At 34.2% G+C, this 26,015-nt stretch overlaps 1 protein-coding gene across 1 annotated transcript; it reads right to left on the reverse strand.

Moving 5' to 3' along the window:
• Positions 1-182: 182 nt before the first annotated feature.
• Positions 183-20,598, reverse strand: LOC108372007 (uncharacterized; the record flags this gene model as incomplete). Its single annotated transcript, XM_017627640.1, has 5 exons — positions 183-343; positions 499-577; positions 698-807; positions 6,627-6,733; positions 20,320-20,598. Coding segments are annotated over 5 exons (736 nt in total), but the record flags the coding sequence as incomplete, so codon positions are not given.
• Between the last annotated feature and the right edge of the window lie 5,417 nt (positions 20,599-26,015).

Genomic DNA, 26,015 nt, shown 5'->3' on the forward strand with positions numbered 1-26,015 from the left:
CAAAGGTTTCGAGATTACTCACTAAAGGCCTTAACATATACTTTTTAGAGAGTGCCTTTCTATAATATAAAATCTATATCAAGTTAAATATATTCTTATTTGTAATTGAAAAAGCCTCGCTGAAAGTGCTTAGCGAAAAATTTAAAAAAATATATGGTAAAGAAAAGTTAGCCAAAAAATACGTGTGATAATTTTTATTTTAAAACTCTCTTTATTAAAGAAACAATTTGTGTTTATTGCCTTACCTTCTGGAAATTTGAACATCGAATTAAGTGTCGCTTCAGCGCTGTGCCCATCAGGGGTTGGCACAAAACGAGAAATAATAGCATCATCCACGGGACAGCTGTAAATATATGTACATACGCATGAAAAAATATGAAAAATTATCTGAAGCTGATTTTTAATTTTTACATAGTGTGAATACTAATTAATAAACATTTGTACTACATAACAAAATAAAAGCTATGCCAGATTATATAAGTATATATTACAACTCACCCTCTGTCATCAATTAGCGGTATACTGATATTCTTCTTGTCAAAAGCGAAACAGTTTGCGACTCTTATGCCATAAGTACCTGAAGATGAAAAATAAATGAAATAAGTATCATTCTCCAAGTAAATAATATATTTACGCATCGGAAAGGTTTTAATAACAAAAACCGTTATGAGCAGAATGCAATTAAAAAATTAATTACCATTTGGCTTCGTTAATTCTGCGCGGATTTTATACTCATGGCCATAAACCGTTTCACGTACACGACGATCATTCTCCAAGAACTTCAAGATGACATGCGCATTGTCATCGCTGGTCACAGCGAAGCGAACGAAATGGAAAATAGAAAAAAAGAGAAAACAAAAAAGCATATGAACAAAATGCTGGTAAATCAGAATAGCTATCTGGTATTATAATTTCGAATTAGAACTTTTTAAGCTACTCCTACTGCAGGGACTGTTAAAAAATTTCGTATTTTTTTTTTCATTTTTACATGCTACAACTGCGTAGAGTGTTGCGGAGCTGTAATATGTATTTTGTTATGAAATTTATGTAGCAACAACAACAACGACTATTGCTGCAGTATGCAACTGGTAATTAAATGTACGCAATTACTGCGGCCTAAGCCCGCTAACTTTTTTGTGGTTTCTACCTGCAGCATAAGAATTATGTAATTTTTGTGCAATGAAAACGAGAATGCGGCAAGCGAGTTGAACGCACTCCGATGTTACAGATGGGCAAATAGTTAAATGTTACTAAAAGTTGCGGAAGAGCGGATCATGACAAAAGAAAGATGCAAAACAATTATATTAAAAACCAACAAAAACAAAAAATCATTTATGAAAACATGCAACACACACACGGAAATACGCTAAAGCAAGCATACATACTTCACATGCAGTGCAACGCCATCGCCGCCAGCGCATTTTAGCAATTTAACAGAGCATAAAATTTGAATGAAATTGAGTAATAATAAAAACTTTATCTATTTTTTGTGTGTTGGCAATTTGGCGAATGCACGCAAATGTGACTGGCAATAAAGTGGAAATTGAACAGAGAGCAATGGCTGCGTTGCCTAACAACAAAAGACTTAAGCCACAAACCTGAAAAACGAAAATCCTCTACGTTGTGGTTTCGATATTTTAATGACTGGCTTTAGCCACAGTGCGAACAAATCAATCAACTTCCTATGAAAAGAAAATTCAACAATAAGTGCGTGCGCTTATTTCAACTCAATTGAATTTTCTTTTGTAAGGGGAAAGACTTAGCCGACCTTGCTTTCAACACTTTTTGCCAGTTTATTCGCCTTACAAAGAAGAAAGAAAGTGACGCTCAGTAGCATGTGGAACGCATAAAGCATAGCAAGCAAGCTAATAACCGCGCACATTCCGTTTTGATTTAATGCTTACGCTCTTAATAACTTCAAAGGGAGCATAGACTATTTTTCATATACATATTTTGGCACACATCAAAGTCATACTTTTGCGGCTGATCACACAATTCCAATATTCGACAAGAACTATTTTGTCTAATTGACTGGCCTTGATGTTGAAGTCATTTGCTTTATTAAGAAAAAAATTGTTTAAATTTTTTGTTTGTTATCTTTTTGTTCGCCAACTTAACGCCAACGCACGCAAACACATGCTTTTTTAGGTAGGATTAGATTTATGTGCTCTGGGGTTCTTATTTCTATACACAATAAAATTTCGCATTAGTGTCAAGCGAACAGATGTATGTATAGATGCATGTATAGACATTAGGGTGGTCCTTAAAAAAATGAAATGAAAGAAGATCACCTAAATCACGCATAAATTTTGGTCCCGATTGTTTAAGGCGTGTCGCACAGGCAACAAAGTACAGATTCCTCTATAAAGGCTCAAAAAATTAAAATAATAAAATAGCGTAGCTAAGTATGGGATTTGTAGAAAACTGAAACGGACTATCACGATATGGCCTTCAAAATTCGAATTTAGTTCGAAAAATTCTTTCGCTTAAAGCCAAAAGGGTGTTATGATGTTTGTGGGCGTTTCATATATCAAAAATATAATCGATCCTTTTAGCTTTAACATGGTTTTGAGGTGAACGTTTTAAAATGGTATGCTTAGTAGAAATCGCGAGAAAATCCAAACCATGACAAATCAGACCTCTCAAAAAAAAAAAAATTTTTGTTGAAAATAATGTCTGTTCCAGCTTATTTTTAACTTATTAGTGTAGCCTCTTAATGTCGTGAACGAAATCCGCCCGGTTTTAGAAAGAACGCCTCTTATTTGATTTTATGATTTTGTTTATTTTGAAACTTTGCATTGTTTGTCAAGCAACATACCGACGCCCATTTGCATGTGTGCTTTTATCTAAATGAGTACGAGTATAAATAAGTCACTTTTGTGTCAGCCTAAGCCCACACTAATCGAATAAGTTTGAATAAATATGTATGTATGTGTGCCTAGCCTTTTGTTTGAAGTGAATTCAAGCAAAGTTGTTGGACAATGATGTATAAACGCATATACATACACTGCCGGAACAGAGTATTGGCACAGCAAATTTTTAACAATGTATGCAACAATTTTATTCTAATATTTTTCCGCCAATTTTGTATAAAAATATGGTTCATTCTATTACAAAAAATATAAAAATATTATAATAAAATTTATTGGGCTACAAACCTGCATACTCAAAAAAATTCAAAAAAATCTGATTAAAAAGTTGAACATTTTCATGATTATTTGCTGAATTCGCGAGCTTTGCACAAAGTTTAGGAACTATATTTTTATGTTTTTTGTTGTAGAATGAACCATGTTTTTATATGAAATTAGCGGAAAAATGTTAGAATGAAAATTGATGCATATATTGTGAAAAATGTGCAGTGCCAATACTATGTTGCTTTTTTTTTGAAATTTCAAGACCCTTCCACCAAATTTTATTCCATTTTATGAGAAATATTATTGCCTATTTTATAGATATTTCAAAGATCATTCAGAAGTCGCGACCTGTCGATTTAGGTCAGAAAATACGATTTTGTAGATTTATGAATTTTTGAATGACTAGTTTTGATTAGATTTCAACAGATCGAATGTGATGTGAGAAGAGGATAAATAGGCCTTTAAAATGGTATAGAATAATCTTTTGTCGGACTTGGCAAGTTCGAATTTTTTATCGTTTAATATAAAAAAAAAAAACATATTTCTGTTAATTTTTTGAATTTTGACCATCGATAATTTCCACACTTTCAAAATATGTAGTCTATCTAAAATCTCTAAAAATAGGCAATAATATTTAACATAAAAACGAATAAAATTAGGGGGTAGGGTCTTGAAATTAATTTCTTCATGATGCAATGGGACCACCTATCCTTTAAAAAAATTATTATTAAAATCGGTTAACTAGGACCAAAGTTATGCGGTAGCATACATAAGAAAAAAGAATATTCCGACGAATTGATAATCTATCCCTTTTTTGAAATCGATTGAAAATTACGATCCATATTCCCAAATTTACTTTGCCAAAACCATATTCATTAAAATATCTAGCGACTTTCCTCTCCAATAACACTTTTTCCCAGGTAGAGTCTGAAAGCCCTTGACAATTTTATCAACACAAGGAGTGCTTGTTACTGGCGAAATTTGGTTCTTTTATAGTGTTTTAAGGATTCTGAAGATTTTTTTTGTATTCGTCCTCATACTAGTCTTGGCATTCAATTTCGTATTTCGTCTTCGGATCGTATTCGTATTCGCACCTATATTAGTGTTCGTTGTCATCGTCGAGTTCTTCTTGGTACCTATATTCGTCGCCGTCGCCGTCTTCGTATTCGTATTCACATCCTTATTTGTCGAGTTATTTTCGTATTTATCTTCATATTCGTATTCTCATTCGCCTTATTTTAGTGTCGTTTTTGTATTCGTCTTCGCAATCATCTTCGTATTCCTTTTCTTCGTATTCATCTTCGTCGTCGTATTCCTCTTCCTCTTCGTCTTCATATTCATGTTTCTATTCGTATTTGTGTTCATATGCATACGGCTTCGTATTTGTTTTGATCGGGATCCCATCTCCAAGGTGTGGCACTCATCAGAATTATAAGGCAACTGATGAATTTTTAACTCACTTTTCGCTTCCTGAATAACTTCAAAGTTTGGTCAAATTTTGGCGCGTACAACTACATATATACATAGAAAGTATAAAATATCGGGCATTGGACGTTCACATAGAGCAATGTATTATGGTTTATAATATCCGACGACTTTTAAGAGAAAAGGATTCAAACATTTTGTCAAAGTCCGTTAGGCATCGCGGCTATTGACGATTTGTTATAAATTATCCATTAAAATTCAGTTTTTATCCAAAATTAAAAAATTCTTACGAAGAACTGCTACAGATATTATTTAAGGTGTGGCACAAAGCATGCTAGGTATAAGCTAGTTTTTGTTTATAAGAATGACAATTTTGCCTAAAAAAGGATTTTTTTCAAGTGAAACTTCTTAATCGAGTTCGGAGATGGTTGCGTAAAATATTTAACATCAAGTCATAAAATCTGTATCGTTCGTACGATTTTCAAAAATGAAGTGTCACATGAAAGGGCTTGACCTGCAGATGTGCAGTATGGTTTAAGTCTTTTAAAGGGTTGCCATATATACGAAAATCAAATTCAAATTATTTATTAAGTTAAACGAATTATCCCAATATGGGTATGAAAAGAAATGGTTTTGAATAAGTTGTATTTTCTAGCTAAATGTAGGAGGGTTGCCACCTGTTTTAAAAGTAAAATTTAGTTAAATTATACAAAAGTCTTACGCTTAAAATACTATACAGTACAGAAAGAGCTTACAGAAACACAATTAAAATAAATATGTATTTTGTATATTAGAAAATAAGTACATGTGTATGTATATCGCACATTTCTTTCTTTCTAGAATTTCCTCTATTAAGTTTCACTACTTCCGCGCGTAGGGACTACACGCACTGAGTTTTTTTTACATATTTTCAAAATTTTCGCAATAATTTTTCGCCCTCTAACGTTTGGAGATTAATATCCATAATTAGAGTTATAAGGACATGTACCGAAACGGCTAAGCATTGGGCCATTAAGTTACACACATACGGCGCGACCCGGTACACGTCTTTTTCATTTCGTAACTAGTTTCGAACTATCTCGAAATTACCCTAAACTATTCCCAAAATTGTCCTGAGGTGGGCCTGAAAAAGTCGTGAACTTGTCACGAAATGATCTTGAACAAGTCTTGAAACTGTGCCGAAGTAGACCATTACTAGTCCAAAAGTGATATCAAACTAGTCCGGCAATGCTCCTGAACTAGCCCCAAATTATCACGAACTAGTCTGGAAATATTCCTGAACTATGTCGTCAACTATTCCAAAATGGTCCTGAAACAGTTCTCCACCAGTCTTAGCTAATCCCGAAATGAACCAGACCTAGTCCTAAAAGAGTCTTGAACTAGCTACTAATGGTTCAGAACTAGTCCCGAAATGGCAGTCCTGAGCAGGTCTCGAAATTTTCCCGAACTCTTCCCGAAATGTTCTTGAAATAGCCTTGAACCCACCCCAAAATCTCGAATAAGTCTCAAAACGGTCCTGAAATGGTCTATATTGATCCTAAAATGATCCTTGAACTAATCTCAAAATTATCCCGAACAAGTATCTACTGCAATAGTTGTGAGCAAGCTTTGCAATGGTCCATAACGAGTCCCTAAAATGGTCCTTAAAATAGTCTTGAACTAGTCCCGAAGTAATCCAGAACAGAACTATAAACGGGCCCGAAATGATCACGAACTGGTTGGTTAGTCGTTGTGCTACCCAAGTTGACACTTAGGATGCAATTAGTGCATAAAAATGCCATTTCGGTGCACCTCTCGTGGACAATGACATTTCATTCTACCGTAATCAAATAACCTAGAATCGCTTATGGTAGCATTAGATAAATACGCTAGCTGTTTCATTATGTGTTTCCCGAAAGTTGTATGTCTTAAAGAACTTCAGACTTCAGCATTTGCAGAGGAAATGAGTTACTGTTTCTTCCTCAAATAGTAGCGAAATGATCCTAAACTAGCCAACATTTTTATTCTTTGCTATGCACCTAACTATCCATATATATACCCAAATATTTAAAATCAAATTCAACTTACCGTCCAAACCCGGATTTTCCACATGTAATAACATAAAACTTATCATCCGCCAATTCCAGTGTTTTATGTACTCGTACCGCCAACTGTATCGAACGTTCCTCTGTACGCTGGAAAATCAAATAAAAGAATACATATGTATAAAATTGTTAGAAATTATATTCAAATCTGTATGCCAGAAATTAGTTATGTCAGGAATACTATATATTACGGGTATTATTCATATTAAAATATTATTGGGTTCAGGCGAAGAGATAAATAAAAAGGATATATGATTTAAGATGACAACTTAACTCTTCAACTACATATGTATGTATTTAGTTTATGGTATGAGGACATATCAAGCAAAAAAAATCGTGCCCTAAGGTTTTAGTTTTTTGCCAGTTCGATTCAATATTTATGTATGTATATCCAACTGAACACGAAATAAATTTGCCGATAGCAATTATTCAAACATTTTTTGCACATACATATGTATGCACATATATACATATACATACATACATATTTTGCTGCTCTGCAAGCAATCAACATTTACACGACTGCCTGCATGATGGTGTGCATACGGTACCATTTCTTTGCCTGTCTGCCGCACTTGTGGCACTTTAATTGCGGCATGATGTAATGGTAGTAATTTTTCAAAGCATTACCTTATCATTATCGCCATTAAAACAGTAGTTTGTTTGGTCATTTATTTATGCCCATACATACCTATGAAAACATTATCTTTCGCGTATTTGTTGCATTTATGTATACATAAATCTTGTACGTTGCAAAGTAAAAAAGAAATAGTGAAACGTAAAAGGAAATGCATTTGAGGAAATGTTGAAAGCCTTCAAGTGTGACGTTATGGAAGTTCAGTTATAAAAGTGCATTATGATCGTTTTTAATTAGTGTTGCTAAATATATATATATATTTTTTTAACTTCAAAGTCATTGTAAATTGTGAAATTGATTAATTTAAATTAACTTATGAGTATCCATTACGTAACTTAATTTTTCCTGGGAATTTTTAATGAGTTACTTACAAAAAGTTATTATTTTTTGAGTCCTGTATTCTTCCAAATCTGAGTAAAACAAAGAAATAAAACTTAATTTTTTAGCAAGTCAGCCACTTCGGCAAGTTATTGAAAAACATAGCCGACGAACTAAAATTACGTTCTACATCATCGCATCTACGCATCAAGCTCGCCTTTTATACATCGTGGAAAAATGGACGATTTCCGTACCGAAGAATATATCTTTAAACACAAACTATACCAGCAATTTACCGACATGGATGTAAATGGAAGGACCTGTCTGCACTCGATATGAACAAGTGGCGTAACTCTTCAGAAAGCAGAGAGGCAATTGGTGAAGTTTTCTTGTCTCCATCATCAGAGTAGATGGTTACTGCACGGAGATCAACAGCATATTCAATAAGCCAAAAGTTCAGCCTCTTTAATGGCTGCGAGATCTACTTGGCAGACACTGCACTGGTTTGTCGACCTGAAACAGAAATCTTATGAGAGCTCTTTTGAGTATATCCCACTCGCTGCTCCTAAATTTAGTTGGGAGCCATCCGTGTTGATAGCTGCAGAGTTAACCTAGATGCCCGTGATCGAATCGATCTCCTAACCATTCCTAGAAGGAATACGTGTCGAGAACTTATTCTCGAAATCTAGAGATTTTTGGAAGAAAATCTTATGACACGAGCTCGTAAAAAAATCTTGAGATATCTTAATAGCGCAGCATTATGATTATTACTAACTGATTTTCTTCGGAAATTTCGTAAAATATTCTAAGTGCGCCTAGTACAATTCATCATCGTAAATTCCACAAGAAATTGGAAAGGGGAATAATGATTTCTCGTAAGAATTCTTTAAGATCTCTATACCATTCAGATTACATTGAATGTATGGTCCTGCATATACTATATGTATTTATATCTATAATAGACTTATTCAGTCAAAAAATGCATGTACAAAATAAGAAAGTCAATTGGTCGAAATCACATAGCAAAAAGAGAAAATAGAATGACAATAATATATCTGAATTTTTGCATGGTATAGCGAAATGCAAGTCGCTGCAAACGAATCGTCAAATTCCTTTTAGGAGTTGCTAACAATAGCCAATAATGGAATAGATAGGGTTGCCACAAATCTATGCTTTAAATTGTAGCTACTGTCATAGAAACAAAATATGTATATGTAGTGAAAAGAAAAGGAAATGGAAGGTATTTGAAACATCCCTAATGCAAAAATATTTTTAATAGGGTTGCCACCTATTTTGAATCGCATATTTATTTCATTTTTTGTTTAGAAAAAAGGTAAAATATTATTATTCATGGGTACCGAGAGAAGGTTCTTGAACAATGCTTTCCCTACATACAAAGTGTTATCGGTTAGGATAATAGTGTGAGGCTGCCACTTATTTTCGATTCTACATAATTTATCTAAAACAGAGCAATATGTATATCAAATTAAAGGTATTGTTGAGAACTTTGGCCAGAATATATTATCCATCAGGGTTGCCACGCTTTTATGCAATACAAATTTTTATTTTGTTAATTTTAATCAGCCATTTTTTTATGTATACACAGTATATATATATACGCTCAAGATATGTACCATTCATTTCAGCGTATTTCGGAATTTCCACCTAAATTTCAAAGTAAGAAATTTACTTAATAGATATCGAAATCCAAATTTTTTTCATTTCATTTCATTGATTCCAAAATTTTTATTTAAAGCTATCCAAATCTTCAAAACCTTAAAAAGTATATGCACTCCGGCCAAAGCTCGGTCAACCAGATACTTTTTTTTAATAATCATATCCTTGAAATTTTAAAGTCGTTAAAAAAATCCTGATGTCAGAGGAAAAGACTAAAAACCCAGTTTTTTTATTTCTGGCCGCTTTTTGGCGCATATATTTATTTTTTTTTTTGTGTGTAAAATTGACCGTGTATTATATGACAATTTAAATAGTTGTTTGCCTTTAGTGTTAGAAATGAAAAATTTCACTAATTATCTTTTGTAATGATGACGAAAATATATAGAGTATGCATTTTAAGTTATGGTATTAATTATTTAGTGTTGTTGTAATAATTAATAAATTAACTTAAAGAGCTATTGCTACTTTGATTAAAGGTTTAAACGCAGATGGTATTTAAAAACTGTTTGTTTACTTACACTGTTTGCTAATTGGCCTACTATCCGACTAATACCAATACATAGCAATATGGTGTTTGCAATAGCAGCTTCGTCACAATATATGTATATATATAAATTTTTTTTTCAACTGCATGAAAACACATTTATGTCAAGAGAAGAATACAAAAAACTCAAAATTGAAATAAAAAATAATAAAAAATTGTACGCCTTTGCGATGCATCATTGACGCTGGCAATTATGGCTAAGGCAGTCGTCGGTGACTGCATCATGACGATAATGATGATAACTGCTGATGAGCTCATAACAAAAACTAAGTAATTATAGCCGTAGAGTGTTACGATAAAGCCATTTAAGTAATAATAAGTTGCCAGTATGAGTAGGTTGTAATATTGCAAAGCGAAATATGGAGCAAGAAGTAGGCAAAAAACGCAAAGGAAGTGAATATTACGCAAAAATAAGCCACTAGGTATAATTACTAAATATTGAATATTTGTAGTTGCAGTTGTGATTATTGGCAAAGATTTGTATAGTCTATTTTTATGCTCAAAGTATTTTCCTCAAACTATATTGAGCACTAACCGCCAAAAAGACGTAAGCGATTTTTTTTTTATTGTTATTAATTTTTTTGTTGCAGAACTGTATCTTGATGATTTAGAAACATTTCTGCATCAAAAAGGAAATTTTGAAAGAAATTTTGAGAACGAAAAATGACACTGAAGATGGCACAACGCCGAAACCGGTATGTCTCCAAACCAAATTTGACAAGGGATGACGGAAATTCGTTCCATAATACATCATACACCCACCCTGTCGGAAACAACAACAACCAAAAAGGAAATTCTTTATATTCCTTAATATTTTGGTTGTAGGCTGTTCCTTAAGCAACTTAACAACGAATTTGAACTTTCATACACAAACTGCTTATAGTTTGAAAAAAAAAAAAAACGTTTAAGCATTGGAACCGTACGTTAACGATTAAGTATGTAGTATTGGTTTTACGCTCAGTCGACGAGAAGAGACAAATTTTAAACAAAATAGCTATCTTACTTTAAAATGTAAAATTTTGGACTTGTACGGTTGTCGAACTGACGAATTTGATTGATATCGTCAAAATTAGAAACAAGTTTACATTTTATTTCTTTATTTGTTGTTAAAACTAAGGAAGCTTTAAACCACCCAGATAATTCTATTTTGATGGTCTTCAACGGAACAAACATTATTGTGTGCAACTTATTTTTAACTAAATCAAAAAATACCTCGGGGAACGTAATCGGTTAAGTATCTGGTATACGTATACTTCCTCTCCGTACATATATCTTCACTGTACCACCAAGTCTATAGTCAGCATTTTTCTATGTGAAAGGCCAATAGCCTTTCCGCTATTATATTAAAATTATCAAAATGATTTTAAATGGAATGTCTGAAAAGTAATAAAATCTTTTTTAAAGTCAACTGAACGATACTTTGTTTTGTTCTGGAAAAGGTAAACAGCTGCTGTGGTATGCTCATTACATTCAGAAACAACTAAAAAATTGTCAAATTTCAAACTAAGAATTTCATCATGATGAACGATAAATTGCTTTCGTTACACCTTTGATATGTACATATATGCATGCACATAAAAAACTTTAAAATTATTGCTTGAGACTATTTTTGTTTACCATATATTTAACTATTTTCCTTATGGGAATTATTGTGTTTTAAATTTAAACTACCAAAAATGCGGCATATAGTAAAAAAAAAAATTAACCACCGTTAGACCGAAAAATAAATTCACAAAAGTATTTTGCAGACGATAAATCTAACAGCTTAACGGCACACAAAACCAATGTCATGCAATTACAGCAAATTTGCACGCTTCAAACGAAGCTCATTAAATACTTCAAGATTTTAATTTAAGTGAATATGATTTGCATACATACCATAAATATGTCTGTATGTGTAGTAGCACACATTTCCACAAATAAAAGACTTAAGCGACAAACTTTGCCAGCCAGCAAATTAAGGTTGCAAATTGACTTGCGGCAACTACTGTTGACTGAATGAAAAATAGCTTTGCATGTATGTATGTATGTATGTATGTATGTATGTGTGTCTGTAGACTCTGTGCGTTAAGGTCAAAAACCATTCAAGTGACAGCAATTACCGCATAGAATACAACAACCAATTGTAAATGACAAGCCTCAACAGTACTGTGTAGTAATTAAAATAAACACAGCTGGCAACCATTGTAATTTTAGGTAGAAGCTTAGAATTTGCAGCTGCGGCTGTAATTTTGATTAGATGGAATTTTTAGCTGAGTATGTATGTTTTTTTTTATGCAAAGAATGATGAAAATAAAAACGCTGACATAAATACCAAGCTGTAGAAAAATGCGAAATAAATACAGTTTTTCTATGGAAATACAAAATATTAAAGCTTAATTGAAATTCCTTCAACCGAAGTAAATCTCTAGATACTTACTGAGATGTTTTAAATCGCGTTACCGGGATACGCTTTGCTATATTATGAACCTATTTGGGCACCATCATCTATGCAAATTTTTATTATTGTATTGGTTCTACGAAGATATGTATTATTGGATTTACGTCAAATATGAAAAGAAAGATTCAAAAATTGGATTTAATGTGTATACGACCGACTAAACTAATTCGCGCTATCTTTCGCCAATTCAGCAGAATGTAAATAAGCAATATGTAAATTATATGGTGTTTATATGAGCCAATTTTAAATTAAAATTTAGCTGAAAGAAACAATCGGCTGGTGTGAACGACCTTTTAACTAATCGCTTTCAATTAATCGCCTCATGTGAACACCGTTTTAGTGGTTAAAAAAGCGACTATTTTTTTCAAAATCCCTCGTGAAATATTTTCGGATCAGAGAAAAATATGCCTGTCAAAAGCGTAACCTTAAATATTAGGATTTACAGATCGCTCAGTGCGAAGTTTTAATCTCCATATACCCGTGTGGTCAGCTGATTAAGTTAAGTGACATTTTGAACAGTTTGGGCTACTTTGCTTGTGTCTATTTAATGTTTATAATTTTTTTATAAAACTCTTACATATAACATAATCAGCACTACATAAGTCGGTATTTCAGATTTCGTACAAAAATTATATAAATTCAACAAACTTTAACAATTATAACCAAAAGTTTTAAACTTTTAAGAATTTTTTTTGGAGTCCATTAAATTGAATGTTTATTCATTTCTTTGGCTGACGGCGTCACAGACTTTTTCCCAAATAAAGAATGCTCGAAAATTTCTTTTATATGGAAGAAAATGCACAACACCGTCACCAAAAAAAAAAAATATTAAACATCAATGCGATTGTCTAACGTCTTAAAATTTGCACTTTAACCTTCTAAAATTTGATCGGCCCTAAAATTGCACACCTACAATTTTTCTAAAAATTCCGAATAAAAATTTTAAAATTTTTGGGTGTAATTGTTAAATTTTGTTGAATTTTTATAATTTTTGTACGAAGTTTGAAATGTGGAAAGGGTACACAGCAGAGCTTTCAAGTAAGTGGGAGGATTCTTTGATATCCGCCCAACGGCAAATGAGAAAGAGAAGCTATATAAGGAATTTTTTAACCCGCTCAAGTCAGTTTGAAACCATTTAAGAACCATCTATCCATCTGTAGCGCCATCTATTCTCCTCAGTTGTTGTGCAAAACCTTCATTGCCAATTAAAGCAAGAAATTGAGCTGTGCCCAAAGGTACTGTAATTAAATTCCCCTATGGACATCAATGTACGTACGGATTTAGCAGCACGATTTTCCGCGATTAGCTCAATGGGCGATAAACAGGGATTTTTTTTCTAGAGCAGACGCTGGAGTAGACCTCCACGGACTTTTTTGCGGCATCTCACCACCCCAAAGCGCCGTAGAGTGGTTTTGATCTGACTAATTATTATCTTTCTGTGAAGATTATCAGGTACATTTTGTTAGCGTAAACCCCTTGCCACGCTCGAGATGCCCATTGGTCAATGACTTTCATGTCGTTGTTTATAGTGTTTAGGTACCTCGCTGTTACCAATACGGCTATGTCGTCTACATATGCCACTAGTTCGGATGCTTTTGATTTGTGTTTTTATTTTACAATACTACATATTTTTAAAAGTAATTTTCTACCTTACATAGCATCGTTTTCCCAGCAACTTTTTAATGTTTCCCTTTTTTATTCCTTGCTTTCACATGTTCCTTAAAAAACTAAAAACAACTTAAAAAATCACCACTCAACTTTCAAAAGACAAACCTGCGAGAAGCCACAACTGAGCTGCTTATCTATAGCAGCCACACCCAGAAAGTTTGCAATTAATGAGAGAAGCGCGATTTTTTTTCACGGGTCAACAGCAGTCCAATCGAGTAGCTGGCTATACGAACGGACGGAAGGAGCAATAGCCGCAAACCGACAAAGATTTTCTTTACTACTACATACGAACTTATGTGCCATTACATACGCCAAATGTATAGTACATGAATGAGATGTTTTTAATTCCCTTTTATTACTTTAGCAGCATTTTTTAGCTTGCGCTTCTTAGAATTTAAGGCGCGCGCTAGTTGTCCTGTAGTTAAAACAATTTATTACCAGCAACATGTGCTGCATTGCTGCATTAATACATAGATAATTAACTGAAGACTAAATATTGCAAAAAAGCAACAACAGTTTAGCATTTTTTACGAAGACAGCAGCGGTACGGTTAATGCTGAAGTGTTGCAACAATTCATTAATCTTTTCGCAAAAAGCACATAAGTGGCCGACCATCAGCCATTAGCCATTCGTACGAAATTGATGAATGTAAGCATTGCGCATTTTGTACACCAATAAATAGGTTCATATGCATGTACTAAGATGTTGCAATTATTTTGCCTGCTGTGCGCTAGAAAAGGTAAAAAAAACCAACCCAAATACAGAAAAAAGTAGCTGCATAAAAAATAAAAAAATTTATAGACATAAAATGCACACCTACGAATTACGTGCCTTGGCATGTGTGGCAGCCAAATAACGACCCCATTGTGCAAAATTAGCATAAATGCGCGCATGCGTCTAGGCAAAAAATGCGTACATATAAAGCGGCCTTAAAGTGCAAAGGATGGACTGGCGGACTAGAAATGTTTTTGCGTTAAAGAGCGTGACGATGGGAGGCTGACTTACTAAAAATTCGCATCTAGAAATTGTTGTTGAAAAGAATAGTTTGCATTGGCATAGGCATTAAATCACCAATATTTGCTCATTCAGCAGCGCATTCAAGCGCCAGCCTGCCCAACAACTAGCAAGTACATGTGTAACTAGCCAGCCCAGAGTAAAGGCTCCGTTATGCACACTTGGCATTGCTTAAAAGTTGTCACATCAGGAATCTGTTAAATGAACTTCGCGCGTAAGCGGTTACCCAACGCACAGTATTACATACGTAAAAGTCTGTTGGTTTTTGATTTCTACGTAAAAATGGTATAGCAGTGCATGCAATGCCAAGTATGCATAACAGAGCCTTAATGCTCGGCCGCAGGACCTATGTACATACATACATATAATGCATGCTGCGCCACATTAGTCAGACGCATTGCCATTTATCTCTTCGACCTGTCTGTCTGTCCGTCTGGCCGCCCGCTTGAGCATCTGTCTACGCGCTACGCATGCGCAGACAACGATTGACAAGCACAAGACGAGCCGCGAGCCACAAAACTGAGACACTAAAAATATGCACCACCAAAGGAGTCACAGGCATACATACGTATGTATGTAAGTATGACATATGTATGTAAGTATGTACATACGTATGTATTTACTAGTTGGCAGCCAGCTGCGCGCACTAAAATGCCCGCTAGCATAGTTGGCGGCTAGCTGCTGACCAACCTGGTTTTCTAAATCGCCTTTTTTCTGCAAAAACAATTTTCTGCTTTTTTTCTGGCTATTCGACGCGCCTTGTTTCGTGTCGTTCGTTCGTTCATTCGCCGGTGATTGACTCTGCCGGGTTAAGTGTGCGGCAAATATGCAACAATCTACAGACATGTGTATATAGTTACAAACATGTACGATATGAGCGAGTACGTATCTGGATCTGGTCTCGCCGCCGCGCAGTGGCCTGAATAGAGAATCCAGTGGGACAAAATTTATTTAACACATTCGTGTTGTTGGATTTGTACACCATTTTATATCTACTAGTTTATATGGCATTGATTACAAATCAGTGAGGTTTCAAAAATTCAAAATGGCTGCTTCAATATGGCGGAATTATTTTTTAAAATTTATTGAATTCGCTAGAAATTTGTTACTCGGCGGTTTTTCGTAGTATTTAGAAATTTTATGGTAGCTGATTAGGAATCTGAAAGCAGGTTTTAAGAATTTTCAAGGGACCTCCCATATGATGGCTTTATCATTTAAAAAGTTAGTGGATTTTAACTTAAATTATGTTCCTCTTAAATTCAAATATTAGACAAATTTGGAAAAAGCTGGCTATAATTGTCTCTGTGTGTGTAGTTTATATGTTAAATAATAACAACATATGAATAGGTATTTGGCAAAATTGGGTAGAGTATTTTTTTCAAATTCAGAGATATTCTCTGAGTCTTGCAAAGCCCTTGCATGGTACACAGATTGCACACTAAAAACCGGCTTTCATATGGGGCAGCTTTGCAAATCGTGCACCATGCAAGAGCTTTGCAAGACTTAGAGAATACGCCTTATATAATTACATTTTACTTATACTTACAGAAATGTATGTTTTTCCCTTCTATAAATGAAGAATTAATAACTTTTTAAATGAAACGATTGAATGTCACAATTCTGACTTACCATTTAGAAAAAAAAAATTGATAAAAAAACCTAGCGAACTGTGAAATTTTAAAGAATTTCTAGTATGTTCAGGACCGTAGCATTTACGACTTCAAAATGCAAAAATTGAGCATTCATGTAAATCCTAGAATGGAGGGACCTTCTTACCAGATATTCCTGAGAAATTATAATCAGCCCTACTTAGTACCGAGTCGAAAACTTTCATTTTTAGTATTTCGTCCCGCTAGATACTCCATTAAGACCATTGTGCGCGTTCAAAAATTCATATGTATTTATCACATATACATATCTATGTATGCGAGTATTTAGTGCTCATACGTGTTTTGGCTGATCGATTGATCGGCCTTATTGTGGCGGCACACTGCTCTTATGGCTATTTTGTGTCGAATCCGCGTTGTTGCACACAAAGCAATTTTCAATTCAACACCCAATTGTGAATATTTGTAAATTTCGAAATTGTTGCTATTCTCCTTCATCTTTTATATTTAGTTTGTCTGCTCTGTTGTCTTTATGGTCACATGCTAATCGGCTTTGTATATAAAACCTAAGTAAGTTTAGCCGAGCAATGTAGCATATTTGGATATTGTTATTGAAATTCTTTTGAGCTTAGAGATACTGGTACGGTGTCGTTTTTTTATTGCATCGGCTATTTTTGGCGGCGCTTTATCACAATTGTTGCGGCAGCGTTTTTGCGCTTTAGTTTTACAATTGGTTATTTTTTCACTCTATGTATCTGAGCACATATACATACATACATATAAGTTGGCACTAAAATTTTCGCGGCAAAAATTCAACTTGCGCAATTTTATTTTCTCATTTGATTTCAAAATTACATACGTCAACAAATCTTTTGCGCTTAGTTGCGTTTGTATACTAAATGAGTTTTTTTTATTTGATATTTGGCAATCAAAAGACTTAAGCTGCGAACCTCTTGTACTAAATGTACGAACACGAAATTTTTACGTTGAATTAAGCTTGTTACTGTAAGCCTTATTAATTTTGTGAATATGTCACTCAAAGATATAATTAACAACCTGAAAAGTGGAGCTAATATTCCAAATACTACATATTCATGCTCAAAGCTCTTATGCTCAGAGCAAATAAAATAACGCCTTAATCTAAGCCGCAAAGATTTTTTATATATATTGTACATTTTTTATAATTGGTCTTATATTTTAGTTTCTTTTCAACTTAATTAGCCCCTCCTCCGGACTGATGCTCACGCTAAAAAGATTACATGTAATAGATGGTCAAAATCCTACATCGGTGCCAGGGAAATTATGACTGAAATAGCTGACCTACCTAAGGAAATGAGCTACTGCCTCCCTATTTTTTTCCGCTGTTGTAGAGGAACGGTGGCGTTAAGAACCCAAATGTAAATTTTCTAGGCAAATAAGGGCATCCTTAAATATTCAAACGCACAGAATCTCTTATCGGTTTCCTTAAATCGGAAACTGGTTTAAGGTGAAAATTTATCAACTGTACCTTGGACTACAGCGTGATGTGAAAATTCATGAGCAATGACGTTTACTAGTTCAGTCAATCCGGATCTCACAAACATTGTTTATATACTCGATCCTATTAAGCTGGCATTTCAGGGTACTATTATATATATATATAAGGAAAATTTGAAAGTTAGGGGGGGCGGGGGGGCGAGCACCCCCTGCCCCTACCTGGCTACGCCCATGGTTATATGAGTAAGGCGTGCGAAAAGACGTGGTAGATGACTATGTATGCTGCTACGGGGCGTATGTGTTACATTCACAACTACGGGTATATGAGCACTACCCTGCAGAAAATCTGACTAGCCTAGAACTATCGTAGAACTAAAAAACCAATAAAAAAAAAATATTGTAAGCTGTACGCAACAATTTAAATCATTAAATTTTAAAACTCACAACTGCCTCCACCGCGATTTGAACTCGCAACCAACGATGGTTGAGTCGGAGGCCTTCTCGCTGAGCTACTTTCGTATTGTACGAGTTGTGAGCATTTGCAAATTTACACCGCAAGTTTCGACTGTCCCGCTTTGCATTCCTTTTGCACTAGCTCAGAGATTGTTTTGAGATATGTAGTTCGGAACTAGCGCTTTGTCAGACTGTCTCTAAATTTTCCTGCAGGGTAGTTGTTGTTTTTAATTTTTTTCGGTAAGACTTTTTTAAGTTTCCATTTAAATACAATTTGGCGATGGAATTTTTTTTACGCAATACGTAAGATAATGAATTGTCTAAGTGTGCCACCATTTTCGACCAAAAACACGTTTTTATCGAAAAATGTACAAACTCGTGCCCAAGTACATGTATTTTTAAAGACTGCTTCCAACACCACCTAACACGATTAACCATTTAACGCTAACGCTTACAGAAAAAGATCATCAAGCCTCGTCAAATACTTAGGAGGAACATTAGTTTTAGGGGAAAAAAGTTACCTATATATGTATTGCTTACAAAACTATAAAAAGTCCTTACGAATTACATGCACCAGACTAGGAGTTCCCTGGAAAGATTTCATCAGAAGCTCTCGGGATGTATAACTGCCCGGCTCTATTCCGGAGGTTTCATACCTTTCATGAGCATTAGAAAATTTGTTGTATTTTTCAACAGTTGTTTGGCAGCCACGGATTATTTTTAATTGATTTACACCGTGCGCGTCTTATTTATGATAAGCAAATAGGGGGAAAAATGTGCATACGCTAACTTCATGGTTGAAACAGTTATGTCTGAACTATTAGTTGAATGGCAGATATAGGGACCCGATCTTACTCGTTTTCTTTCTAAACTTTCTATAATTAATAAGTGAAACTTAATGTTCCTAGCTACATAAATGAAGCTTTCATATCTGAAAAATCTGCTGTATGGAAGCAATATGTTCTAGTAGTCCGATGTTTCCGGTTCTGACAAATGATTACTATACTACATTATAAAAGGGCACTCGTTTACTAAATTTCAGTTGGATAACTAGAAAACTGAGACGGATATGGCTAAATCGACTCAGCTCGACGTTTTAGTCATTTCGCTATGCCATTTTATGTGTCTATCTCTTCTTCAAATTTGTCATACCATTTCATGTTCATGAAGGGTATAAAAATATGTATCAAAGTTTTGTACTTTAATTTGATACATCAGGTCTTAAAATGGAAAGTTTCTGTTTCATTTAATCACCAAGCAGCGCTAATGAATTATTCATACCGCAATACATTTGCTGAAATGAGCGTAATCTCTAAAGAATTTTGTATTGCAATCACATTCCCCTTTTCCTTTTCAAATGTTATTACGCCGATTGGGCTGTCAATGAATGTATAGCAGACATAATGTACAATAAATTCCGATCATAAGCATTCGCAGGTAAAACCACTAATGAACTTTGCGTTGAGTACTATCAGCATCATTATTATCATCATCATTCATGCCATCGTTATCATCATCAAATCAGCAATTGAATTACAATCACAGTAAATCGAAAATATCACCACCTCCCATTCGAATGATGTGAAAATGTGTCGCGCATTTGAAAAAAAAAAATTATATATATTCACAAAATGCAATCTAATGATACAAACACGTACATATGTATATAACTATATACATGCCTATGTACATTAACAAAACAGTATCATGTATGCGAAGGCTAGTCGCAAAAATATACATACATTCATAAAACACAAAAAAAAAATAAAAATAAATTAGTTCTCAAAGACAAACAAGAAAAGCTTTAGTAGAAATTAGTATTGGAACATTTGGTTAGCTTACATTGGCACCACTCACGTTGCTGACCAGCACGCCACAATAATCGGGCGCACCCTGCTTCGCCAACAGATTTATGCTGAAGCCGACCGCTTCGGAGCCGTCACCCATGGCCATGCAGGCAGCATTTCGATGATCGCGCGCATGCACTGCACCCGTGTAGGGACCGTTGAATTTCACTTTGATATTCATTGTGCCGGATTTGCATGTCGCCGTTACGTGGGGAGCAAACTCATTTGGTGGCGAAAGTTCTTGTGTAGCAACCTGTAAAGAAAGGAGAAAAAAAATTTAAATATATATTGTGAAGGTATGCATCTGCAATACATACATGTACTTAAGTATACATATGTATGTACATATATTTTTAGTACATGCATATGAGAAAATAATATGAAAGTATGTACGTACGTAGAGTTTTATGTATTTCTTAATGTTTGATGATGGCTTATAACATAAAAATATAGGAATATAGTAAAGGACACCACATTAACTTGATACACAATTTTATATAGTCAGCGCATGTCTTAAATAATTGGGCTTACATACCTAGTCCTTTATATTCAAGGATATGGAACAAGTAGCAGCAGGAGAGTATATTTGGATTTTTTCTCTCTTCTGAATTAAAGAATTTCCAAGTAAAGAAGAAGGCTACACAAAATCTCATAAAAATACATACCGATTTTGACGATATTTTAGATTTAGACCTTTATATGTCTAGGGTATTATACTCTAGGACGTAGATTCCAAATAGACATCTTGTTTTTCAGATTGGTTGTTGTTTGCGAATAAATGCAAAATTTGTGATTGCTATGTTTTCCACCCAATGGGGGATTTTTCGACAATTTTTGTTCAAAAATCCTAAAGAGGGCAATTTTTGATCGATTTTAATATTTTTTTTTGAATTCTCGTTAGTGATTTTGGAAGAGATTTTGTGGGCCAAAATCGATTTTTTTTTAAATATATCAAAACCGCGCCCTTAAATAGGGGTATTTTAATGAAAAATTCAGGAAAACTTTAAAACCAAAAAATTATTTTATTGTAGGTCTAACCAATAGTAATACATCACGGCAGGTACGAAAAATTTCCAACCCCCATAAGTGGTGAAATCTCTCTCTCTCTCATCCCGTTTTAATAAATAAAAACTTAAAAACAAATTTTTTTCGAGGTCAAAAATTGAAGAGCTCGAGAAAAATGTTTGAGGGCTCAAATTATTCGTATTCATATAACGTGATGCATTAAAAAATTTCTAGATGGCGACACCAATATGGCCGCCAGAAATCCGAAAAAAATCAAAAGTACACATTAAAATGCTTCTAAAAATTAAAGAAAAGCAATCACGTTGGACTGTTTTTTAACTCAAATTTTAGCTACTACTCTCCCTTTATAACATCACCTGGTAGGTTACCGAAAATTCAAATTTAAATGACTTTAACCTTGGTCAGCTTATACATTTGAGTGGAAAAATACGACAGTACGGAAACCACTTTGGTAGAAATTACCCCAGAATATGTATAACTAAATATATTTATAATTTAATGCCTTTTTTGTTGAAATTCAAATCAATTTTTGCATCATCTTCATATTTATTATTGTCTTGTAAATTTAAAAAAAAATATCTTCTAATAGAGCAACAAGCTTCTTTCCACTATACCAATTTTCCAGGATTGCTGTTACCTGATGAACTTCCTGGCTACGGCCCTGGGATGGCTGTTACCCGATGTTGTACGTCATTTCTATATAATAAATAATCCTCATCAAAAAGAACTACCAAATAGCTCTCAAATGAGTAAAAAGAAACTCCGAGCACTTTAAATTTTGTTGATTTAATGCATTCAAATTTTACTGAAGTTTAATGAGGCGCCCATTTTTCCTATTTCTACCTTTTCGCCTCACTTCTAGGCCACTACCGATTTCCCTTAAAACTCTAAGTAGCAATTATAATGAAGAAAAAATGTATGCTCATCAACGTCATTCTGAAAATTAATCAAAAAAATTAAAAAAACACACCCAGAGAGATTAGCTTTAATCATAAAGCTTAGCAGGGCGTAAATTTGCCTCCATACTACATACATTCTGAGCACTCAGCGTAGTGTGCAACTAGGTATGTATCACAATTTTATGTTTGTTTGACTTAATGAGCAGCACATCCCATCGATAGAAATGCAAGGAGTATGTATTCACAAAAAAAAAAACAAAAAAACCAAAGCAAACAAATTTTGTTTAAACAATTATTATCGAGGAGTTGGTGCATTAGCAGCATTTTCGGCAGTAGTTATGTACTGTACAGATGGGTGGATACAATTAAGACACAACAAAGTAAGAAAAGTAAAGAGGAGGAAAAGAATTTGTTCCTAAAAATATTTTTGTATGTTTTTTGAATAGTCAGTACGCCCCAAGTGCTGTTTTGTATGTTGTATTTTGCCCACACGCTAATTATAAATAACTGTATTTTATTCGTAGTACGTGTTTGGGATGTGTGCCACATAAAGCACAAAAGGTTGCGCGCAACGGTAGAACAGAATCAATTAATTTTCAAAATAAGTTTATCGACGTTGGCAGATAAAGATTAACACTGAGCTATGCGGCCAGTGCTCGGTCTTCAAATCGGTCGGGACAGATTTACTACGGTTTCTGAAACAGTTTGAGATCAACTCCACTGCTTCGCTTGTCGTCTGCTCCGTTTTCCACTCGCATTTTGTTCCCTTTGGGCTGGTTACTTTGCCAATTAATCAAAAATTTTGAGTACAAAAATAGATAGAGATAGCAAAAGCTTACCAGAAACTTTTTTGATACGATTCGTTAATACGGTAATTCCTTTAATTTTTCTTAGAAAATTGTAGCAATTCGGCGGAGTGTATTATAACTTAATTGATTTTTACTCATTGCAGCGCTACAGTAGAAGGTTTTCCGACATAAAACCTTTTAAAGTAGAAAAAATTCAGGGCTGGCAAACAAAAAGGGCTGTTGACAAAAGGTCTGATTTTTATGTTCTAGTTTAAATAAAATAAGCATAACTTAATAAATATGCGCACATATGTATTATTCTTGCACTATTTCGCATTTTTGTTTGCGAATGAATTGATAATATATATATCTGATTTCTTATTTCATACAAATTTCAGTCAGTTAAAGTTTCAAGCGAGGTTTATTGAAGCTTTTCCCATTTAAAGGCACCCCTAGTGAAATTTCACTAATTACTTGTCCATGAAAAATTTTCAAATCTATGTATGTATTATGGAAATTTGTTTTGATTCCGATTTTTGAGGTGATTTATTACTGAGACGAGTTTCAGTGGTCCGAACACTGCACGTGGCTTCACACGTGCTTTCATACATATATAGGCACAACTGTATTTGTATATATTTATGCTTACATAGATGAAAACCAAAAACACGTGGAGTATTCTAAACATATATTTTCCAACCCAGCAAACTATTTTGGGAAGGTTTAATTTTTGTTGGAGCTATTTAAATAGGATATCATCTGTTTACAGTAGCTTAATTAATTAATTAATTAAACGCAGTCAAGTCTCCTCCAAGGGCGAGGTGTTTAGATTATAAAGCAACACGGACGCCGCTCAGCCGAATTGGGGCAACTTGTGGGAAATTATTGTAAATTGCAAAATTTATTAAAATTTTTAAAGCCACTTATGTATATCTCAAGTAATTGAAGAAGATCGTACTATAGCACATATGAAATTTTACCGTTTTTAAAATAGCTTACAAAACAACGCCCTTGGTATACGCCCTTGGTATATTTGTTCAGCAACTTTTTCAATTAAAAAATCTTCTCGAAATGGGAGTGGCAATTTTAAAACCAAAGTTCAAAAATTTAGCTTTTATTCGGCATAATATGAATATTGCGGAACAAATTTTGTTAACGAATGCTTGCTAACTTTAGTCCTACAATTTCCATGCCCATTTCTAGAGGCTTGTCGTGTTAAAGAAAAATCTTGCTGAACTAATATTATTTCTGAATAGGTATTCTATCGGAATCCGTAATAAAATTTAATATTTTCTGAAAACCCGATTTTTAACACCTTTAAAAATACATCTGATCAAGAGTTTTCGAGAGAAAGTTACAAGAAATTGTCGACTCTCCACCATTAAACCATGTGGTCATAAAAAAAAATATTTTAAAAATAGTTCTTGAAAAACGCCCAACGCAAATCAACTTCAAAAAGTTCAACTGTTAACAGCTAAGATAACTTTAGGACAATCATGAGCATGTATGTACAGAAATGTCTCTACGATGAGAATAACCCGAGATATAACAATTTGAAGAAGTTCATGATTAGTCAGAATTACGAAAAAATCCAAATTATGACAGATCATATCTCTGAAGAAAAAAAGGAGAAAAAAAATTCATCGAATACGTGTTGGCTTATTTCATGTATATTTAGAACCCACAAAAAAATTTAATGGAATCGGAGACATGAGATACCGTCCGACTTAAAAAGGACTACATACATCTGTAGTAAATATTTAAAAATTAATATATAATGAAAGTAAAATTAAAATTAAGGCTGGACAGCGGCAGAGAAAATGTTCTGTACTATACTCATCGTTCAAGAATGTCTATGACATCCATATTGTGTCAGGAGAGACGTCAATACTACGCCAACGCCTTTCTTGAGTTTTATTATTGAAATACCAGATATGCCCCACTGACTTTAACCGCAATGATTGGATGCTCCTTGGAAGCGCAGTTTGCCAATTCAGCCGCCAGTTCGTTGATATGTGGGATACTTTTACACTAATCATATTCATTGACTACGCGGGACTCTTACGCGCGCGGTGGGACTACGAAGAAAAAAATTCACATTCATTGACTATGGCTTCCAAAACAGCTCTCTTTTAGCATATCTCTGAACCTACGTAAGTTTACAGTTACAATTTCGATGATAATTGTTTGAAGGTCTAGAAAGTAAGCCTGGTAAGATAAAATATTTGACCATGCCATCGGCCCTTAAAAAGCAGCGCTAAGAATCATCGCGTGTTACCCTTATAGGCGCATATATATATATATATATATATACTTGCAAATATCGCACACTGTCTCCAAAAGAGGCAAAACTCAAAATTTGGCATTTTTAAATTATGCGCTAGAAATGTACACATAGCTTTTATTTAAATTTTAACAAAAGTTGGAGCAAATTTTTGCTATAAATTGCCAAAAAAAAAAACCTAAGGTAAAGTCTCCCTTGCCCATATGATAACCATATGCTAAGAAAGTGTTTTTGGCATTTTCTGACAAACCAGTAATTTTGAGTTGTGCCCCTTTTGAAGACGGTGTGCCACATATGAGTATATTTTACAGAGCCTCTATGTATGTATGTATGATTGATGCACACTTGATCTATGTGTCAAGATCGAAACACATACAGATATAGATATGCCTAGAAAAACTGCCGAAATAATCCCTATACGTTGCCAGCAACTAGTATCTTTAATATCTTAAGTCAATTCACGATTCAGCTCATAAGGCTAGAGAACTTGAAAGCTAATGCCTTCACGCGGCAAGCATGCTGAGTTGCTACATAGCAAACTTAAGCGCTTTCTAAGAATTTAAAATCGGCAAATAATTTATTGCCTACACTAATTTTTGGCCAACTGCCTGCTGTCGCGCCTGCCAAAGCGATAACGCTAGCGGCGATAGCCAAATTGACATGCCGGCATCTTTTCCAATGTATGTAAATGTGT

Source organism: Rhagoletis zephyria, unplaced genomic scaffold, assembly GCF_001687245.7.
Source record: "Rhagoletis zephyria isolate East Lansing unplaced genomic scaffold, Rhagoletis_zephyria_1.1 Rzeph_scaffold_05360, whole genome shotgun sequence".
In the NCBI taxonomy this organism is placed as follows: domain Eukaryota; kingdom Metazoa; phylum Arthropoda; class Insecta; order Diptera; family Tephritidae; genus Rhagoletis; species Rhagoletis zephyria.